Source organism: Caenorhabditis remanei, chromosome V (assembly GCF_010183535.1).
Source record: "Caenorhabditis remanei strain PX506 chromosome V, whole genome shotgun sequence".
Taxonomy (NCBI): Eukaryota; Metazoa; Nematoda; class Chromadorea; order Rhabditida; family Rhabditidae; genus Caenorhabditis; species Caenorhabditis remanei.
Genome location: NC_071332.1, coordinates 6459925 through 6477759, shown reverse-complemented (window position 1 = coordinate 6477759; position 17835 = coordinate 6459925). Strand labels below are relative to the sequence as shown.

General features: G+C 37.4%; 2 protein-coding genes across 2 annotated transcripts; both read left to right on the top strand.

Moving 5' to 3' along the window:
* Window positions 1–3908: 3908 nt before the first annotated feature.
* GCK72_017719 (uncharacterized protein) lies at window positions 3909–4911 on the top strand (the record flags this gene model as incomplete). Its single annotated transcript, XM_003112428.2, has 2 exons — window positions 3909–4124; window positions 4174–4911. The coding sequence occupies 2 exons, from the start codon at window positions 3909–3911 to the stop codon at window positions 4909–4911; spliced, it is 954 nt and encodes a 317-aa protein (XP_003112476.2).
* A 3188-nt stretch (window positions 4912–8099) lies between these two features.
* On the top strand, window positions 8100–16845 carry GCK72_017718 (uncharacterized protein; the record flags this gene model as incomplete). The annotated part of the gene is made up of 25 exons (XM_053732225.1): window positions 8100–8201; window positions 8254–8397; window positions 9245–9328; window positions 10325–10423; window positions 10466–10524; window positions 10999–11173; window positions 11265–11417; window positions 11472–11555; window positions 11598–11732; window positions 12345–12488; window positions 12532–12655; window positions 12701–12782; window positions 12875–13049; window positions 13093–13245; window positions 13292–13375; window positions 13994–14137; window positions 14446–14569; window positions 14620–14749; window positions 14795–14969; window positions 15021–15173; window positions 15219–15302; window positions 15349–15468; window positions 16319–16462; window positions 16506–16629; window positions 16676–16845. 25 exons carry the CDS (start codon window positions 8100–8102, stop codon window positions 16843–16845), a joined length of 3165 nt encoding a protein of 1054 aa, XP_053581138.1.
* Between the last annotated feature and the right edge of the window lie 990 nt (window positions 16846–17835).

Sequence of the window (17835 nt, the reverse complement as noted above, 5' to 3'; positions counted from 1 at the left end):
AGGTGGAGATCTTATCTGATTCGATCATCGCCGAGAAATTGTCACATGAATATGGGAGAATTTGAAAACAAAAAAGGTTTGTTGGGGAAGATATTAAAAAACCAATTCCAGATGGCCTGTTGCCTGGGGCGACCTTATGAATTCGCTCATTTCAGAAGAACCAGGAATTTCAGAGTCTTTTTTGACAATTCACTTCCTACTCACCAAGACTCAACAATCCTGTTTCCAAAAATGTGACTCAAAGAGATACCAAGGTCCCCGCCCCACTCGAAAATATTTCAGGAGCAGGTTGACAATTGGAGCTGTGAAGCGGAAGAAAAGAACGCCAAGGGTTGGTGGTATGCTTTTTGAGAGGATAGAAAAAAAGAAGTTGCTTCGAAGTGAAGGGAATAAAAATGAAATAAAATTTGGTGGTTCTCCAACTCTCCGAAATCCAAGACGAAGTGGCACATTTAAGGGAGTGAAATTCTATTTTTGAGTGATGATGACAGCGGGTTGAATGGGAAATTGAGTAGGCGAGAAAACAAGACGATGTTAGATTATATAGAGACAACGAGACTTTTTGACGATGACACAAACGACTAAAAGAGTGCTCACTTAGGGTTACGAGATTCGAAATGACAGAGTTTTGAAGTGGAGAAAGAGCATGTGATATTTGGAATCAACTCGAAGGAAAGTACATATTAGTTTAGAGAAAGACATGGATAATTTTCGAGTTTTGGTTAAGAATTTGGAGACAAGTGGTTTTCAGACATTCAGAAATCTGATGTTTCTGATTCGATCTGGCAGGTTTTGGAGAAATTGTGAAGAAGGAAAAAGGGGAATTGGGTATGGAGAAGTGGTTAAGATGGTTAGGGATCTAAAAGGAGAAAGTTCTTTTTTGATCATTATGAAAATAAGGCAGCCCTGGTCTTGCAATATTGCTCTACCGGACTTGTTTTTTGAAAATCAGCTGAAAAGATCTAATTTTTCTTTTCTATCAGAAAACAAAAAATATTAGTTTCAGATCGAATTAGAATTTTCTATCAGCAACTTTTAAAAATATATAACTTTCAGATGTAAAAAGACTATCCTAACTCTGATCTCGGGGTAAGCAGGATACGGAAATTGAAAAAATATCGGAAATATTCTAAAAATTGTATTTTGTGGAGTAAAAGCACTTGAAACCCTTGTTTTCAGAATTTAAACTATACAAAAAGCTAGTTTCCGAACCAGAAGCATTCAAGAATAATCTGAACCTCCCGACTAAAAATAAACTGAAACTGAAACCACATGCATTTCTACTATACTCATTTCTTCTCTACATCATTGAATTTTTCACAAAAAAAAGGAAAATTTATTACCTTGTTACATGAACTGGATGGCAGCTACTGCATGAATATTACATGTGGAACTAGACTAGCAACACAAAAAATTCAATTAGTTTGACTGACTCGAGAGAATTTTTTTGAAATAAAGAAACGGTGATGGAATGAGAAAATGAGAAAAGAAAAGTAGATCATCGAAATGGTTATTGGCAAGCTGCCAGAAGTGGAAGAAGAAAAGAAGAGTGAGTGGGGGAGTGCGTACCTCAATTACTTTTGCTCAGCATTCATCAGATGTGTGGTTGGAAGGAAAACGAGGAGAAAAAAGGAAGAAAACGAGAAGAGATTCACGACGATACACGTGAGCAAAAAGGGGTTTCTCAAGTACTCTTTCGGACAGAGATTCACAAAGAACTTCCGACAAATTTCCGAAGAAGAAACCAAGAAAGCAACAAAGAGAAGGAAAGAAATACAATGAGAATCAGACGACCCCCTATCTTCTATGGATGAAAAATAGGGGAAAAAGTTCCAGAGAAAATAGAAAAAGGCGTCGATTTTGTCGTTGGTTGGAAGCAGAAGCAGAAGAAGGCAGTGGAAGAAAAAAGAAGAAGACGAACACACTTTGTGCGAGAAAAAACAACAAAAAACAGGCGAATAATATGACAAGTTTTGGGAGAAGTGGTGGTCGGGAATGAGAGAGTTTTATTTGTTGCAGACCCTTTTTGAAATCTAGTTTCAGGCAGATTTACATGACAAAAATATTGTTGTTCGATAGATACACAATGCATTGTCCGTTTTTTTCCGTTGAAATAATAATAACTATTCAAACAAAAATCGTGTTGGAAGAGAGAGAGAGAGAAAGGAGTCGATCGATAAAATATAGAAAAGAGAAAAGAGGAGAAGCAAACAATACGCTTTGGTTGGAAGCATGAAAAAGTTGAAGAAGAAAGAGTTGACCTTTGGGACCTTCTTGTCAATAAATTCTGCATCTCTTTTTTTGCTCTGTTGAATATTTTTCTCATTGAGCATGAATTGAATTTTTGAAACGACGAAAGCTGGGTGGTAAGGAGATCTTTAGGTTTTTTATACGAGAAGAAATTGGTTTCGTTTTATCTGGAAAATCTTGAAGGCACCAATTGAAAAATGAGGAACATTCTTCGTAGAATTCGTAACGAGCGCTCTCAATTTGTTTAGTTTTTCAGTATAGTTTTTAAATGAAATATTTAAAAAAATATATTAGTGAAAAATTTAATGATTCAGGTATTCTAATCTACTCTGATTCTCTCAAAAACCGTCTGAGATTTTTATAAATCTGAAAGCTTTCGAGAGACTTTTGTATCTTGTGAAGTTATCTTTACAAATATGCATATGTTTTATGTTGCTGGTTTAGGTTCAGGAGGTTTTCAGCAAATCCCTGTCTTTGCTTTCTAGAAAACCTTACCGCCTATGAAGAATCGGCTGAAAGTTATTCAATTAACATACATTCCACCATGCTCAATTCTTTTAAGCTGAGCAGCACTGCTCACTATCTGGAGCTCTCAGTGTGTCATTGAGTTGGAATTATATACTCTCAACAAGTTTTTACAAAACTGTTTTGTTTCAGAAAGTTCATTATGATGATAATTACAGTACCATCCAAAAAAGTGTCCATTTTCTGTTATTTTCACAAGGAATAGAAAACTTTGAATGTGGAAATCTTGACAGTCGCGTCACTGATTCTTTCATTGTTTTTTTTGCTGTTAAATAATATGTACGCCAAACGTAGACATCCGCTTTTGTATTTGACAACTTTTTGAATCTTCTCAAAAGTTTGTCATTTCTGAATATTACCAAAACAATGTGTTCTGATTTGAGGTCTTACCAATTTTTTCTGCTCAATTACCCTAACCCAATTACCTGTAACCCCCAATGTACTTCCTTTTTGAAAACTGATCAAGATTCCACCGGTCACTAACTTCGTGTCTCCGATCTATCTTCCTTGAAACTAATTGACACTGAACACTTGAACACTCATGTTGTTTACCACGGATCTGCCAATATATCTGCAGAAACCTTCACAGAATAGTTCCGTTTTTCATCAGATTACTTTCTTACTACTTTCTTTCCGTTATCATTCATCTCTCTATTTACCGCGAGAGAGAATCGAAAAACACTTCCTTCTTTCTGCCTTGTTACCTCATCTTCTCTCTTCTTTCCATCTTCACAATTTCCAATTTTCACTGTCACTTCTCATCTATCCCTTCTTACTTTTTTATCACTTTTCCAAACGGTTTTTTCGTCTCTCTTCTACACATAAATATCATTTTCTTCTCTGTCTCTTTGCTGCCGTATTTCGAGGTCAAACTGAGATAGAAATGGCAGAACACAGAGGGGACACAGACAAAGCAGTAGAGAGATGAGAGAAGCGAAATGGTTCCTGGTTTGAGTTTGTTGGCATCCGCCTTACCGTACTGCATGCTATCAAGGTATTACACCTCGAAAAGTATAAAAAGGTAGACGATGCGATGGTCAAATCACTTGACTACTCGGTCCAGTCCCTTTAGTCATTGTAAGTTTTCATAAAACTTTCATTATTGATATGGTTTCAAGTTCTTTTATTTCTAGATGTCGTCCGAGGATCCAAAACAGATCGCTTACGAGACTGAGTCTCTCCGCAAGGTTGCATTCTTTGGAATTGCCGTTTCCACCATTGCCACTTTGACCGCCATCGTTGCTGTCCCAATGCTTTACAACTACATGCAACACGTTCAATCTTCCCTTCAATCCGAAGTTGAATTCTGTGCCCACAGATCCAACGGACTCTGGGACGAGTACCAAAGAGTGAGTTGAAACCCGACGAACCTAGAATCTGCTAAACTTATGATTTCAGTTCGAGGGAGTCAGCGGAGTCGCCGGAAGAATCAAGCGTGAATCATACCACCGTTCCGTCGGAGGAGCTCGCAGAGCCTCCAAGGTCCGCAGACAATCATACGGTGGAGACGCCGCTGTCGGAGGATTCGGAGGATCTGCCGGAGGATCATGCTGCTCTTGTGGAGTTGGAGCTGCTGGACCAGCTGGATCTCCAGGACAAGACGGAGCCCCAGGAAACGACGGAGCCCCAGGAGCCCCAGGAAACCCAGGACAAGATGCCTCTGAAGACTCTGTTGCCGGACCAGACAGCTTCTGCTTCGACTGCCCAGCTGGACCACCAGGACCAGCCGGAGCCCCAGGACAAAAGGGACCATCAGGAGCCCCAGGAGCCCCAGGACAATCTGGAGGAGCTGCTCTTCCAGGACCACCAGGACCAGCCGGACCACCAGGACCATCCGGACAACCAGGATCCAACGGAAACGCCGGAGCTCCAGGAGCCCCAGGACAAGTCGTCGATGTTCCAGGCACCCCAGGACCAGCTGGACCACCAGGACCACCAGGACCAGCCGGAGCCCCAGGACAACCAGGACAATCCGGATCCGCTCAACCAGGAGGCCCAGGACCACAAGGAGATGCTGGAGCACCAGGAGCCCCAGGACAACCAGGACAAGCCGGAGCCCCAGGACAAGACGGAGACTCTGGATCCGAGGGAGCTTGCGATCACTGCCCACCACCACGTACTGCCCCAGGATATTAATTCTATCCAAATTGATATTGACATCAATTTTCTTTCTTCCATTATCTTGCTTTATTTCTTCACAACCCCGATTGTGAACACTAGCACCATGTAGAAATAAAAAAACTCAAGCATTCAATTTGTCTGTCTTCTGCATCTGAAAAAACAATACTACAAAGAACTAGACGAAACGGTTACAACAATTCATTTCCTCTATGTCGTCAAGAGTCTGTTGTTCTTCACATTAAGGGGAAACTTCCAATCAAGGCCATTAGGATCCAAGTTGTCTACTGTCCTCTCTCTTCAGTAGTTTTTTTACTTTGTTTTTGAAAATCAGAAATCGACAGTGAGAAACTTAATAAGTAAGTCAAGTCATAAGAAAACAAGGTCAAATTTTATAAATACGAAAACTGAAAATCATGAAAAAACTGAAATGAAGCGGAAGGGTCAGCTGAATTGAACTACCTTGGTCTGTCGGAGAAACCCATTGTTTATAAAGTTTTTAATTGTGTTTTAGTAGTATTTTCCGTCATTTCAGTTTTGATTATTATCAAACTCTGATGTACAAATCAAAGTATTTAATTTTCCACGTAGTTTTCATTTTCGAGAGATTCTTTTCTAAAAGAAAAGAAAATTGTTGAGGTGTTTCCCTTTATCTTATCAACACTGCAATTTTCTCTTTTTTCGGACAAACAACTACCAACTTTCATTACTGTGAGACAGTTCAGCATTATCAGATCGTAAAAGGAAGTAAGAATGGCAGGGTTTCGAGAAGATCTTCAATTTCGACTGCGAGAGGGATCTGGGAGAAAATTGATGTGAAGGAGGACACAGGGGATGAGATAATCTGAAAATCTGAAAACAAATATGAGTTATGTCTGCCAGAATCAGAATAAAAATATTTATCGATGAAGTTGGAAATCATGCGAACAGGTGAATTGAAATTCAGAGTGACATGTAAATTTGTTTGCCAGTAGGTTTAGAAACCAAGCACATAAAGTGTACTGGATATTATATTTCTTAAAATGCTGGGAATTTGGTGGTTTTGACTAGAAATGTATTACAAAACGTGGTGAAATCATCAAACTTTAGCTCACAGCGCACAGAATGCAGTTGGAGCACACAGATAGACATTCTTTCAGAATCAAAGTCATGTACGAAGGATTGTTCTAGTAAAGTATCTCTATAATATCATGGAGTTATCGGTTTTCTGCAGAAGGCGCTGATTATATTTAACATTACGTCTGGAACTGTTTCAATTAGATCACAAATATTATGGAGACTGTGATGTCAAAAATCCGAGTAACTGCAAACATACTCTTTATTTTCAGCTTCTCGATTCAAAATGTTTCATAGTTTTTCACTGAAATTTTTCATCGAATATGTCTAAAAATCCAAAACATTTTCTCATAAATCACCTGTGTGACTTCACACAGCACAGCGTCAATGACCCTCGTCTATATCCGTTTCCAATTCAAATCAACATATCTAATACACATACAAACATCCCACAGACCCTGTCACCTCGAAAGAGAACCTTCAGTAGCACGAGCTAGTAATAAACCAGGAAATGAAACGACGACGAAGAAAATAACTAGAGAAGGGACGACCTTCTAGATTTTCACATCCTTCCCCCTAACCGTACACTATCAAAAGGTATTACACCCCGAATCGTAGTATATAAACGGACGGCGTACGCTTAATGGCACTTGACTTCCCGGTCCAGTCTATTTCACTAATGTAAGTTTTAAACTATTCTGAAGACATTGGGTCAATATTCCTATTCTTTATTTTCCAGATGTCGTCTGAGGATCCAAAGCAAATCGCCTATGAGACTGAGTCTCTCCGCAAGGTTGCATTCTTCGGAATTGCCGTTTCCACCATTGCCACTTTGACCGCCATCGTTGCTGTCCCAATGCTCTATAACTACATGCAACACGTTCAATCTTCCCTTCAAGCCGAAGTTGAATTCTGTGCCCACAGATCCAACGGACTCTGGGACGAGTACCAAAGAGTGAGTACTTTCCTATTAGTTTTCTAAAGTAAAGTTTCCATTTTCAGTTCGAGGGAGTCAGCGGAGTCGCCGGAAGAATCAAGCGTGATACCTACCACCGCGCTGTTGGAGGAGCCCGCAGAGCCTCCAAGGTCCGCAGACAATCATACGGAGGAGACGCCGCTGTCGGAGGATTCGGAGGATCAGCCGGAGGATCATGCTGCTCTTGCGGAGTTGGAGCTGCTGGACCAGCTGGATCTCCAGGACAAGACGGAGCCCCAGGAAACGACGGAGCTCCAGGAGCCCCAGGAAACCCAGGACAAGATGCCTCTGAAGACTCTGTTGCCGGACCAGACAGCTTCTGCTTCGACTGCCCAGCTGGACCACCAGGACCATCGGGAGCTCCAGGACAAAAGGGACCATCAGGAGCCCCAGGAGCCCCAGGACAATCCGGAGGAGCTGCTCTTCCTGGACCACCAGGACCAGCTGGACCACCAGGACCATCCGGACAACCAGGATCCAACGGAAACGCCGGAGCTCCAGGAGCCCCAGGACAAGTCGTCGATGTTCCAGGCACCCCAGGACCAGCTGGACCACCAGGACCACCAGGACCAGCCGGAGCCCCAGGACAACCAGGACAATCCGGATCCGCTCAACCAGGAGGCCCAGGACCACAAGGAGATGCTGGAGCACCAGGAGCCCCAGGACAACCAGGACAAGCCGGAGCCCCAGGACAAGACGGAGACTCTGGATCCGAGGGAGCTTGCGATCACTGCCCACCACCACGTACTGCCCCAGGATATTAATTCTATCCTATTTTTCATTCATAACGCTTTATTTTTCACAACGTCACTCAAAAGTAGACTAGAATAAACATGACGGTTTTTTATTTCCTTTTACAAAGAATATTACAACGCATTCTAATGAACAGCTATTGTCTCCAGAAGAAGGTCATTAAGATGACCTTTCGAGTGTTCTTCAAAAGCTTCACGACGTGACAATATAGCAATTCGTCAACTTCTTTTCTTGTTATGACACAAACAAAATGAATAAAAAACGAGCAAACGTCAGTCGAGTTCCTCCGATTTTAGGGGCCAATAACACTTTGACACAAACCAATCAGCCTCTCAATATTCACCTGCTCTTTCAGAAATCACGAATTCATTTTTCTCCATCTTCTAATATTCAAGTCTTGATTTTTCTAATCTACCAACTTATGTTCTTTCTGTTGTTTTTGTTTTTTCTTGTTCAAATCTTCAATGCTCATCTGATTAAAAATGGAGAGCCTGAACCAATCAAGACCTCGCCTTTAGAAGAAGTGAGTCATCCTCCATGAATATATATTTTCAAATATTGTCTATCATTTTCAGATTGATGCTGAGATTCCCCCAGAACAGAAAAATGCATTATACTATTTTGTCATTTTAATGTTTGTCACATCAACCATCGTTTCAACTCTCCTAACTGGTGCCTTCCTCGTAGCTTCCATTTTCCTATGGAGACGTTTTAAGCACGTGAGTATTTAATTTTCAGCTATATTGAGTCATACTAGTCTGATTAATTTGGTTCAGCAAAACCTTTTGAACTTCAGATGAAATTTTTCTGGTTCCTTTCCATACTCACTCTATCCATATTTGTCTTGTCTATACTCAACCTATTGATCAATGTCCCAGCAACATTATTTTCTCTTCTCACTAAAGATTTCGTCAAATCAGGTCTGTTTTTTTGCAATTTTCATTCCATCATCTCTTTTTTTCCAGACGTTTTTCTTTTTATGTCCTACATTATAGACATCTGCCATTACACTATCCTCTTTTGCAATTTGGTGATCGCAATTCAACGATGTTTCGTCTTCTTTTTTCGAAATATAGCTGATAGGGTTTTTGAAACGTATCATTCAAAAGAGAGAAAACGAAGGAAACATGTTTAAATTTTCAGACCATTTATATATTTATGGATGATTTCCATATTTGTGTTATCACTTTTAGTGGTTTATGCAATGATGTATAACAATTGCAGATATAAATATACTATGGCAGATGAACATTATATTCTAAACTGCCAGACAGTTACTGTAGTCAATTTACCGCCACCAAAGGGCATTCAAATTGTAACTACTTTTTATAAAGTGCCAGAACTATCTATTGAATTTTCAGATGGAAATAGCACTTCAATTTTTGCTACCTTGTATAATTTGTGGCATTTATATCGCCCTATCTATAAAAATAATGGTTATGAAAAAGTCACCGATGAAGAAAACAGAAATCACAATTTTGAAGCAAGCGTTTTTTATCTTCTTCTGTTTCCAAGTAATCAAGTTCTTCTCAACTTTCTCTCTTTCTAATCATCTCAATTTCCCAGATATCTTCTGTCGTTTTTCTTCTCTGTCAAACTGTGAAATTCGGCGTTGCCACTGCATTTCTTATCAAACGAGTTATCAATACGGTAACCGAAAATTTATGAAATAACGGAGAGAGTGACCATTTGATTTTCATTTCAGATGGAGATATTCGCCGGCGCTGCAACTCCTTCTTTCTTCTTTTTCACATCAACAGAAATCAGAAAAATGGTTTCTGTGAAATCATCGGTTGCTGGGTCACAAGCGAATTCAAACAGTCGACTACCTAAAAGAAGTTTATCGAATCTTGGATCTGTGGCACCATGAGACGATATAAATTTGAAATGTTGAACAAAACGGGATTTTTTATTTATTTTACATGAAAATGAATCATCATTCCATTCTGAACTTACCAAAGTAACTGATAAATTTTGCTAGAAGACAGAAACCAATAACCTTTTTTAATTAATTGTTAAAAAATTTTCGTTTTTTGAATTCTAGGTTTCATGTCAACACAAGCCACAAGTTTTTCAAAGCAATTATACGACATGTGACACCGAAACTTTCCGTTTTCGCTGAAAGAAAAGAAAACAACCTGGTTTGGGTCAAAGCAGTAGTCTAAAAAATGTAGTTCACGTGGTGTTTGGTCGCCAAGACTGAAACTTCAATTTGGATGCATATAAAAATAATATTCCCTGCAGCAGTTTGCAAATCGAAAAGATCATTTTTTGGTCTACAACGACATGGATTTTAGGAGAAATCAAGTGGTTCAGCTGCCTGTTTCAGAGAATATTTGAAGAAACATCATGTTCAAGAACTTCTGAAATAGAATCGAGTTGAAATGGCGGGGGTTTACACAAAGATAAAGAATATTCGAATCATGAACTCGTTTCTTTTTCTAGAATAATTGAAAACATATCTGAAAAATGACATCAAAGTAACATTAATCATGCGTTGGAAATTTTCAATTAATTTGGAAACCGAGAGTTTCCGATTTCAGCTGTTCTCGCCCGAAACAAATCATAATCGTGGTTTTTCAAAGTTTATTTGGTTTATTGGACTAAATGCTTTCGCTACTTTGTATTTTAATTTTCATTAATCAGATTTTTGGAGATGAACCTTTATGTATTAACGGTATTGACGCAGTAATTTGTACACCTTTCTTCAAGAAGAATGACTCGAAAGAAACATCTCTCTCTGAAGTAAGCAGATTTCATGAATCGGAAAAATTAATAATTTTTCAGGTCTCTGCGGAGATTCCCCCTGAAGATAAAGACGGAGTTTACTACTTCATTGTCACTCTGTTTGTATTTGCAACATTTGCTTCCACTCTTATGACTGGCGCCTTTTTAGCCATGTCTATAGCTTTATGGGGACATTTCAAACAGGCATGGAAGAAGTTTCATTTAAACGTTCATTCTCAAATTCTCAGATGAAATTTTTCTGGTTTCTGACTCAATTAACAATAGCTGTATTCATTATGTCCTCCCTTAACTTTCTCATCAATGTCCCTGCAACTTTATTCTCTTTGATTACTAAAGAATTCGTAAAATCAGGTAATTGAAAAAGCGAAATGCAACTCCTTCAGAAAATAAAACTTCAGATGCATTTTTCTTAATGTCAAATGTGATTGACTTCTGTCATAATGCAGTTCTTTTTTCTAACTTATTGATTGCAATCCACAGGTTTTCTGTCTTCTTTTCTGTGAAAATCACTGGAAAGTTGTTCGAAAAGTAATTGCTTTGAAACGAAACCCACCTAATTAAAAACCTTTCAGACCGTTAGTTTATATCTGGATGATACTTGTCTGGATACTTTCGGGAGCTGTCGTTTTATCCATGATGAGCAAAAACTGTAGATACGAGTATGACATGGCTGTATTCGAACACTACGTTCTGAAGTGTCGTACTGAAAGTGGCATCGCAATAAGTCCATCGTCGGTGATTCAAATGGTAGAATCTTTGCAAATATATAAAAAATATTATAGATATGCAATATTATAGATTGCAAATATTATAGAAATTAATGAAAGATATTTTCCAGATAGAGATTGCAATGCAATTTGTTATTCCTGTGTTCATATTGGCAGTTTATATCGCTCTAGTTGCTAAAATTTGTACAATAAAACAAGGCGCTCAAAATAATTATGAATCGACCATTCTAAAACAAGCAGTTTTTATTTTTGCTCTATTTCAGGTAATACTTTCTTTCCTTGTTAAATCAGCATTAATCTGTATTCCTTATTTTTAGATATCTTCTATCGTGTTTCTTCTCTGTCAAACGCTGAAATTCAAAGTAGCAACTGCATTTCTGATAAAACGAGTCATCAATACGGTGAGTCGATGTATGAGTAATTATCATTCGTTTGAAATTCAGACTGAAATATTTGCTGGAGCCGCTACTCCATGTTTTTTCTTCTTCACATCGAAGGACATCAGGAAACTTGTAACTGTGAAAGTTTCAGCTACAAGTTCACAAAATAATTCTAATAGTCAGCAGAGAAGATTGACTGTAAGGTCCCGCTGATTATTAGGAATTATGTCAACTTCATTTTTTGATCCTACATGAATTCCACGAAATTCCACGAAAACAGATTTCTCAGCTGTTCGACTTAAAAATTTAAAATGCACGTCATGTTCTTGAATATTCTAAAATAGAATAAAGTTTTGGTGACGAGAAAGTTTCATTTACAGATTGGAGCATACTGCAGATGGAGACTGTTCACTCAGAATATCTTTTTTTTTCTTTTACAGATTACTTCTAAAGCTTTCCTACCTGAAATCAAAAATCATTGGAACCAGTTCCTCATATGCGTCAAAGCTTTTCAATTTACTTAGAAACTGATAATTTTTTATTTCAGCTGCTCTCCCACTAAAACAAATTTTAGTTGTAGTTTCAAGTTTATTCCATTCATTGAAATAAATGCTCTCGCTATTTTGTATTTTTATTTTTGTAAAAGAGATCTTTGGAAACAATATCTTTGGAAAAACTGAAACTTTATGTGTTACTCTTTCAACTGGCGAATATATTTGTATTCCTGCCGACAAGATCAATGACTTCAAAGATACATCTTTAGCTGAAGTAAGAGGCTTTCATGAATACGAACTTAGATATTTTTTATAGATCACCGCTGTTATCCCACCTAAAGATAAGGATGCAATCTACTATATCATTGTTTCTCTGTTTGTGTCTGCAACATTCGCTTCAACTCTTCTCACTGGCGCTTTTCTAGTCATGTCTATGATTTTTTGGAAGAACTTCAAACAGGTTTAGAAGATGGTATCATTATTCTTTTTACTAAGACTTTCAGATGAAATTCTTCTGGTTTCTGACTCAATTAACGATTGCTGTATTCCTTATGTCTTCCCTTAACTTTCTCATCAATGTCCCTGCAACTCTGTTCTCTTTGATTACTAAAGAATTTGTGCAAACAGGTAGATTTTAAAGATCGAATTCAGCTCTTTCACTGAGTCTTTCAGATGCATTCTTCTTAATGTCAAATGTCATCGACTTCTGTCATAATGCTGTTCTTTTTTCCAATTTATTGATTGCAATCCACAGGTTTTTCGTTTTCTTTTCCGAGAATATAGCTGAAAAACTATTTGAAAAGTAATTGCTTTGAAACAAATTCCACCTAATTGAAAATCTTTCAGAACGTGCGTATATTTTTGGATGCTCCTCGTATGGATTCTTTCTGGAGTTGTAGTTATATCAATGATGATTAACAAATGTAGATACGAGTATGACAGCCGTGTTTTTAAACATTATGAACTGTTATGTCTCTCTGAAAAAGATACTGTAACAGGTCCACCGTCGGGAATTCAAATGGTGAATTGAAAGTCGTATAAAAAAAAGCAAGTCAATGTTTCAGATGGAGATTACAATGCAATTTGTGATACCAATATTCATATTTGTTGTCTATATCGCTCTAGTGATCAAAATTTTCACAATGACAAAGGCAACACAAAACAAATATGAAATTACTATTCTAAAACAGACAATTTTCATTTTTGTTCTATTTGAGGTGATATTTTTTCGATTAAACATTCCTTAACATTTTCGCACTTCAGATCAGTCCAATCGTGTTTATTTTATGCCAGACGGTAGAGTTCGAGACTGCAACTGCATTTCTAATAAAACGAATCATCAATACGGTGAGTTAATAAATGAGGAATCATCATTCAAGTTGAATTTAGACTGAAATATTCGCTGGAGCTGCTACGCCGTGCTTTTTCTTCTTCACTTCAAGGGAAATAAGGAAACTGTTAACTGTGAAAATTTCAGTCACAAGTTCGCAGAATATCTCAAACAGTGTACCGAGGAGACCAATTTTATGACCTCATTAACTTTTTTGTGTAATTTCTAATGCGCTGAATCTCCCTGGAACTAACGAACTTTGTGCACCCAACGTTCCCTCTTTCAGTTCAACTTTTCCCAATCTTTTACCTCCGTAGACAGCTGATTATGCCAGCTTCAATTCCTCTAAATAGAGTTCTTAACACTCTTTTTTCTTCTTGTGTGTGAGGGAGAAAATATTAATCAAATCCTGGAAAATTGCAGTTTTTCACACATAAAACACGTAGATTGAGTGAGTAACGAGTTCCCTCAAATTGACTTTTATTCAATACTATAATATACTTCTCGTTATGTTTCGTGTTCTTTGTTTTCTCTTCTCGATAATTATAACGATTACGGTAGCAGCGGATGGTGGGAATTCACCAATCTTCGAGGTAAGATTGCGACGATTTCAATTATGTAATGGAGAATTTCAGCTAATTGAAAATGTTCCACCAGAAGAGAAGGATTGGATCTATTATCTGGTTATAACGACATTTGTGCTTTTCACAGTTCTATCGACTTTACTCACAGGAACATTTCTACTGTCTTCCGTATACTTCTGGTCCAGTTTCAAAGCAGTAAGTGGGACTTTTGAAAAAGGTGTTTTGGAGATTCTGAGTCAGTTTTAAACATTTCTTCTGATATTCACACTGAATGAGTTATGAAACTTTTGAAAGATATTCCTGTATACTAGTTACGGTTTGAAACTTCTCACGCCTTCATAGTTTTCTACTTAATCTCCAGAAACGTCACAAATCAGAATTAATACTTTCCAAAATTCACAAAAAAACCAGGTATTACACCTTCACAATCCTTGTTGGTACATTTATTATTCGCACCGTTTCGACTTTAGTGATCTTGTGTGTAACCCCGCATCAATTTCCAGATGAAATTCTTCTGGTTCCTGACCCAACTCACTCTTTCTGTATTTATTTTATCTACTCTCAACTTGGTCATCAATGTTCCAGCAACTCTATTCGCTTATCTCACTCAAGACTTCACCAAATCAGGTAGTTCAGATAGTAATTCGTCACCATTCACTCATTCCTAGTTTTTCCAGTTTTCTATATTGCAATGTCTTACATTATTGACTTCTGTCATTATACAATTCTGATATCCAATCTCGTTATTGCAATCCAACGATTTTTCGTTTTCTTCTTCAGACACTTGACGTATAGAGTTTTCGACTCGTAAGTGGTAACAACAAAGTTTCAGTAATAATTATAAAATTCCAGACTGATCATTTTCGGATGGTTACTATCAGTATGGTCTGTATCTGGAACTGTTACTATAATTATGGCAATGAACAACTGTAAATACAACTATAAGAAAACTCTTAAACATTATGTGTTAAACTGTCAACCATTAAAAAGTGTTGTGGATTTACCACCACCAAAATGGATTCAGATGGTGAGGAAGTCACTTGAAAAGTGATTTTTATAGAAAGTATTATAATTTCAGCTGGAACTAATTCTCCAATTCGGAATCCCATGTCTCATTTTAGTCATGTACGTTGCGGTGGTCATTAAGATTTCAATAATGAAGAAGACTTCACTTAACAAAAATGAAATCAGAGTCTTGATTCAAGCCATTATTATTTTCATTCTTTTCCAGGTGATTTAAATGATTTAAAATCTTTTTTGAGGTTTCTATTTCCAGACTTCATCGTGTGTTTTCTTATTTTGTCAAACTCTCGAATTCAACAGTGCCACTGCATTCATCATAAAACGACTCATTAATACAGTAAGTGTCTCGAACGCGATTCAAAGTATCCATGAATCATTTTCAGATAGAAATATTTGCCGGTGCTGCAACTCCATGCTTCTTTTTCTTCACTTCCAAGGAGATCCGGAAACTTCTTTCAACCAAGATTTCAGCTGTCAGCTCACAAGGAAACTCACATGTGAATGTTAGAAAACGCACTTTAGTTGAAATAAATAATTGAACTTTGTTATTTTTATAATTGTCACGTTTTGGAGATGAATCAGATTTGAGAAGAAGAACATTTGGATTTTTGAAAAGCTGTATAAAAATTTCAATATGTAACGATGACAAACAGGAAATGCACAGAGAGATATGTAACATTGACTCAGAATGAATTCATTTTGCCCCCATATCAGCAGAAACTCGTGTCTACAAGAGATTACTGTGATTCAGAAAGAAACTTCCAGCTTTACCTGTCTCTCAACCCATTTTTTTCCCAAGCAGACTCATTCCAAAGTCAGCTCCTTTCAATTTAGTGAAAACTGAAATTCCTGTCCATCTTTTCAGATACTAAGAGTCTCACACCAGAAAAAGTTTAACCTACTGCAATTACATACTGCAATTCTGGCGTTTTCTTTACCGCTCAAATTTATTTTTCCTTTCCTAAACCGTTGAAAACGGAGCTTGACTATTTTTGTGTTCAATCGAAAACATTCTCTATTCTTTGCTCTCACCAACGTACTCACTTTTTCGTCTTCTCTTCTGACATATAAGTATCCCATAAAACATTTAATCCGCACTCGTTCCCTCCTACTTCTGGATACCAATTCCAATCAACTCGGCCATAAATATTTTGATTTTCATCTTGTTTCCGCACAAAATCTGCTGTAAAATCGTCATATTTTGTGATTTTATACTTTCGATGAGAATGTTTCAAATTTTTTTATGCGTCTTGTTTCTTCAAAATTCTGTATTTGCTTATAGTCTGACTAAAGACAGACTATTTGCGGTGAGAAATTAGCTCATTTAGCATTTCTCAATGTTTGAAAGTTTAGCTTGATGCGGAGGTGCCTCCGAATGAGAAAGGGTCAATCTACTATCTGGTGATTACGCTATTCGTGGTGTCTATCATCGCATCCACTCTTCTTACTGGAGCATTCGTGGTGGTGCTTATTCTTCTATGGGGGCATTTCAAAACAGTTAGTTCGATTTGAGCGAGAGACCATTATTTCTAATTTTCAGCTCAAATACTTCTGGTTTCTATCCCAACTCACTCTATCTGTATTCATCCTATCTGCATTGAATCTGATTATTAACGTCCCAGCTACGTTATTCTCATTGATCACTAAGGATTTCGTATCTTCAGGTTTCCATCATAGTGTTTCTATGCATCTCAACTTTTCTTCTTCCAGATATCTTCACCATTTTATCGTATACAATTGACTATCTTCATTATACAATTCTGATATCTAACCTCGTCATTGCACTCCAACGATTTTCAGTTTTCTTCTTCAGACAACTGACGTACCGAGTATTTGATTCGTATGCCAATCAGCATAAACCACAGAAAAAAAGAGATTAAAATTCCAGATATGTGGTTTACATCTGGCTACTAATGATATGGATTCTTCCTTGTTCGGTTATGTTTGTGATGGTTCTCAACAACTGCAGATATCTTTACACACTCTCTTATAGATCTTTTCACGGTCATTTCCTACTGGATTGTCATATACCGAACAGCTATGTAGATAATCCTCCACCTGTATTGATACAAATCGTGAGTTCCATTATGGATTCTCACATTTCTTTACCGAAGGTTCAGATGGAGTTAACACTGCAGTTCGGAATTCCTGTGTTCATTCTTGCTATGTATATTTCCGTCGTTATGAAGATCATTACAATGAAAAAAGCATCTTTGAACAGACACGAGATGAGAGTTTTGATTCAAGCCATTATTATATTCTTCCTGTTTCAAGTATTACTACAAGAAGTTTTACATTTATCAATCAAGTTTTCAGACAGCTTCCATTGTTTTTCTATATTGTCAAACTTTTGATTTTACTGTTTCGACTGCTTTCCTCATTAAGCGGATCATCAACACAGTTTGTGAAAAGTAGAAAGTCTCAAATAGAAATTTACCACTTTTCAGCTTGAAATAATGGCGGGAGCTGCAACTCCTTGTTTCTCATTTTTCACATCAAAAGAGATTCGGAAAATGCTTTCAGCAAAGATAGCAACAATCAGTTCGCAAGGAAGCTCTCATGTCGTTGTACGGAAGCCAACACTGGTCGGTGTGGATAATTGACCCGAAGGACGGAAAACAGAAGTCATAAGTAACGGTTTGTTGGAAGGCGTCGAAAATCGAAAATAAATAGTGGTAAAATGTAGATTCATGCAACTTTCGATGACATCAGTCGTTTTATGAATATTCTCTCTATTTCATTCCGATGTGCTCATATTGGTTCTAATTACAATAAAATAAAGATATTTCGAAATTTAGTGTTCTCACAAATCAAAAGGTTCACAATAAGGAATCGCTGAAATCTCTTAATTTGAGTTGGGTTTTATAAAT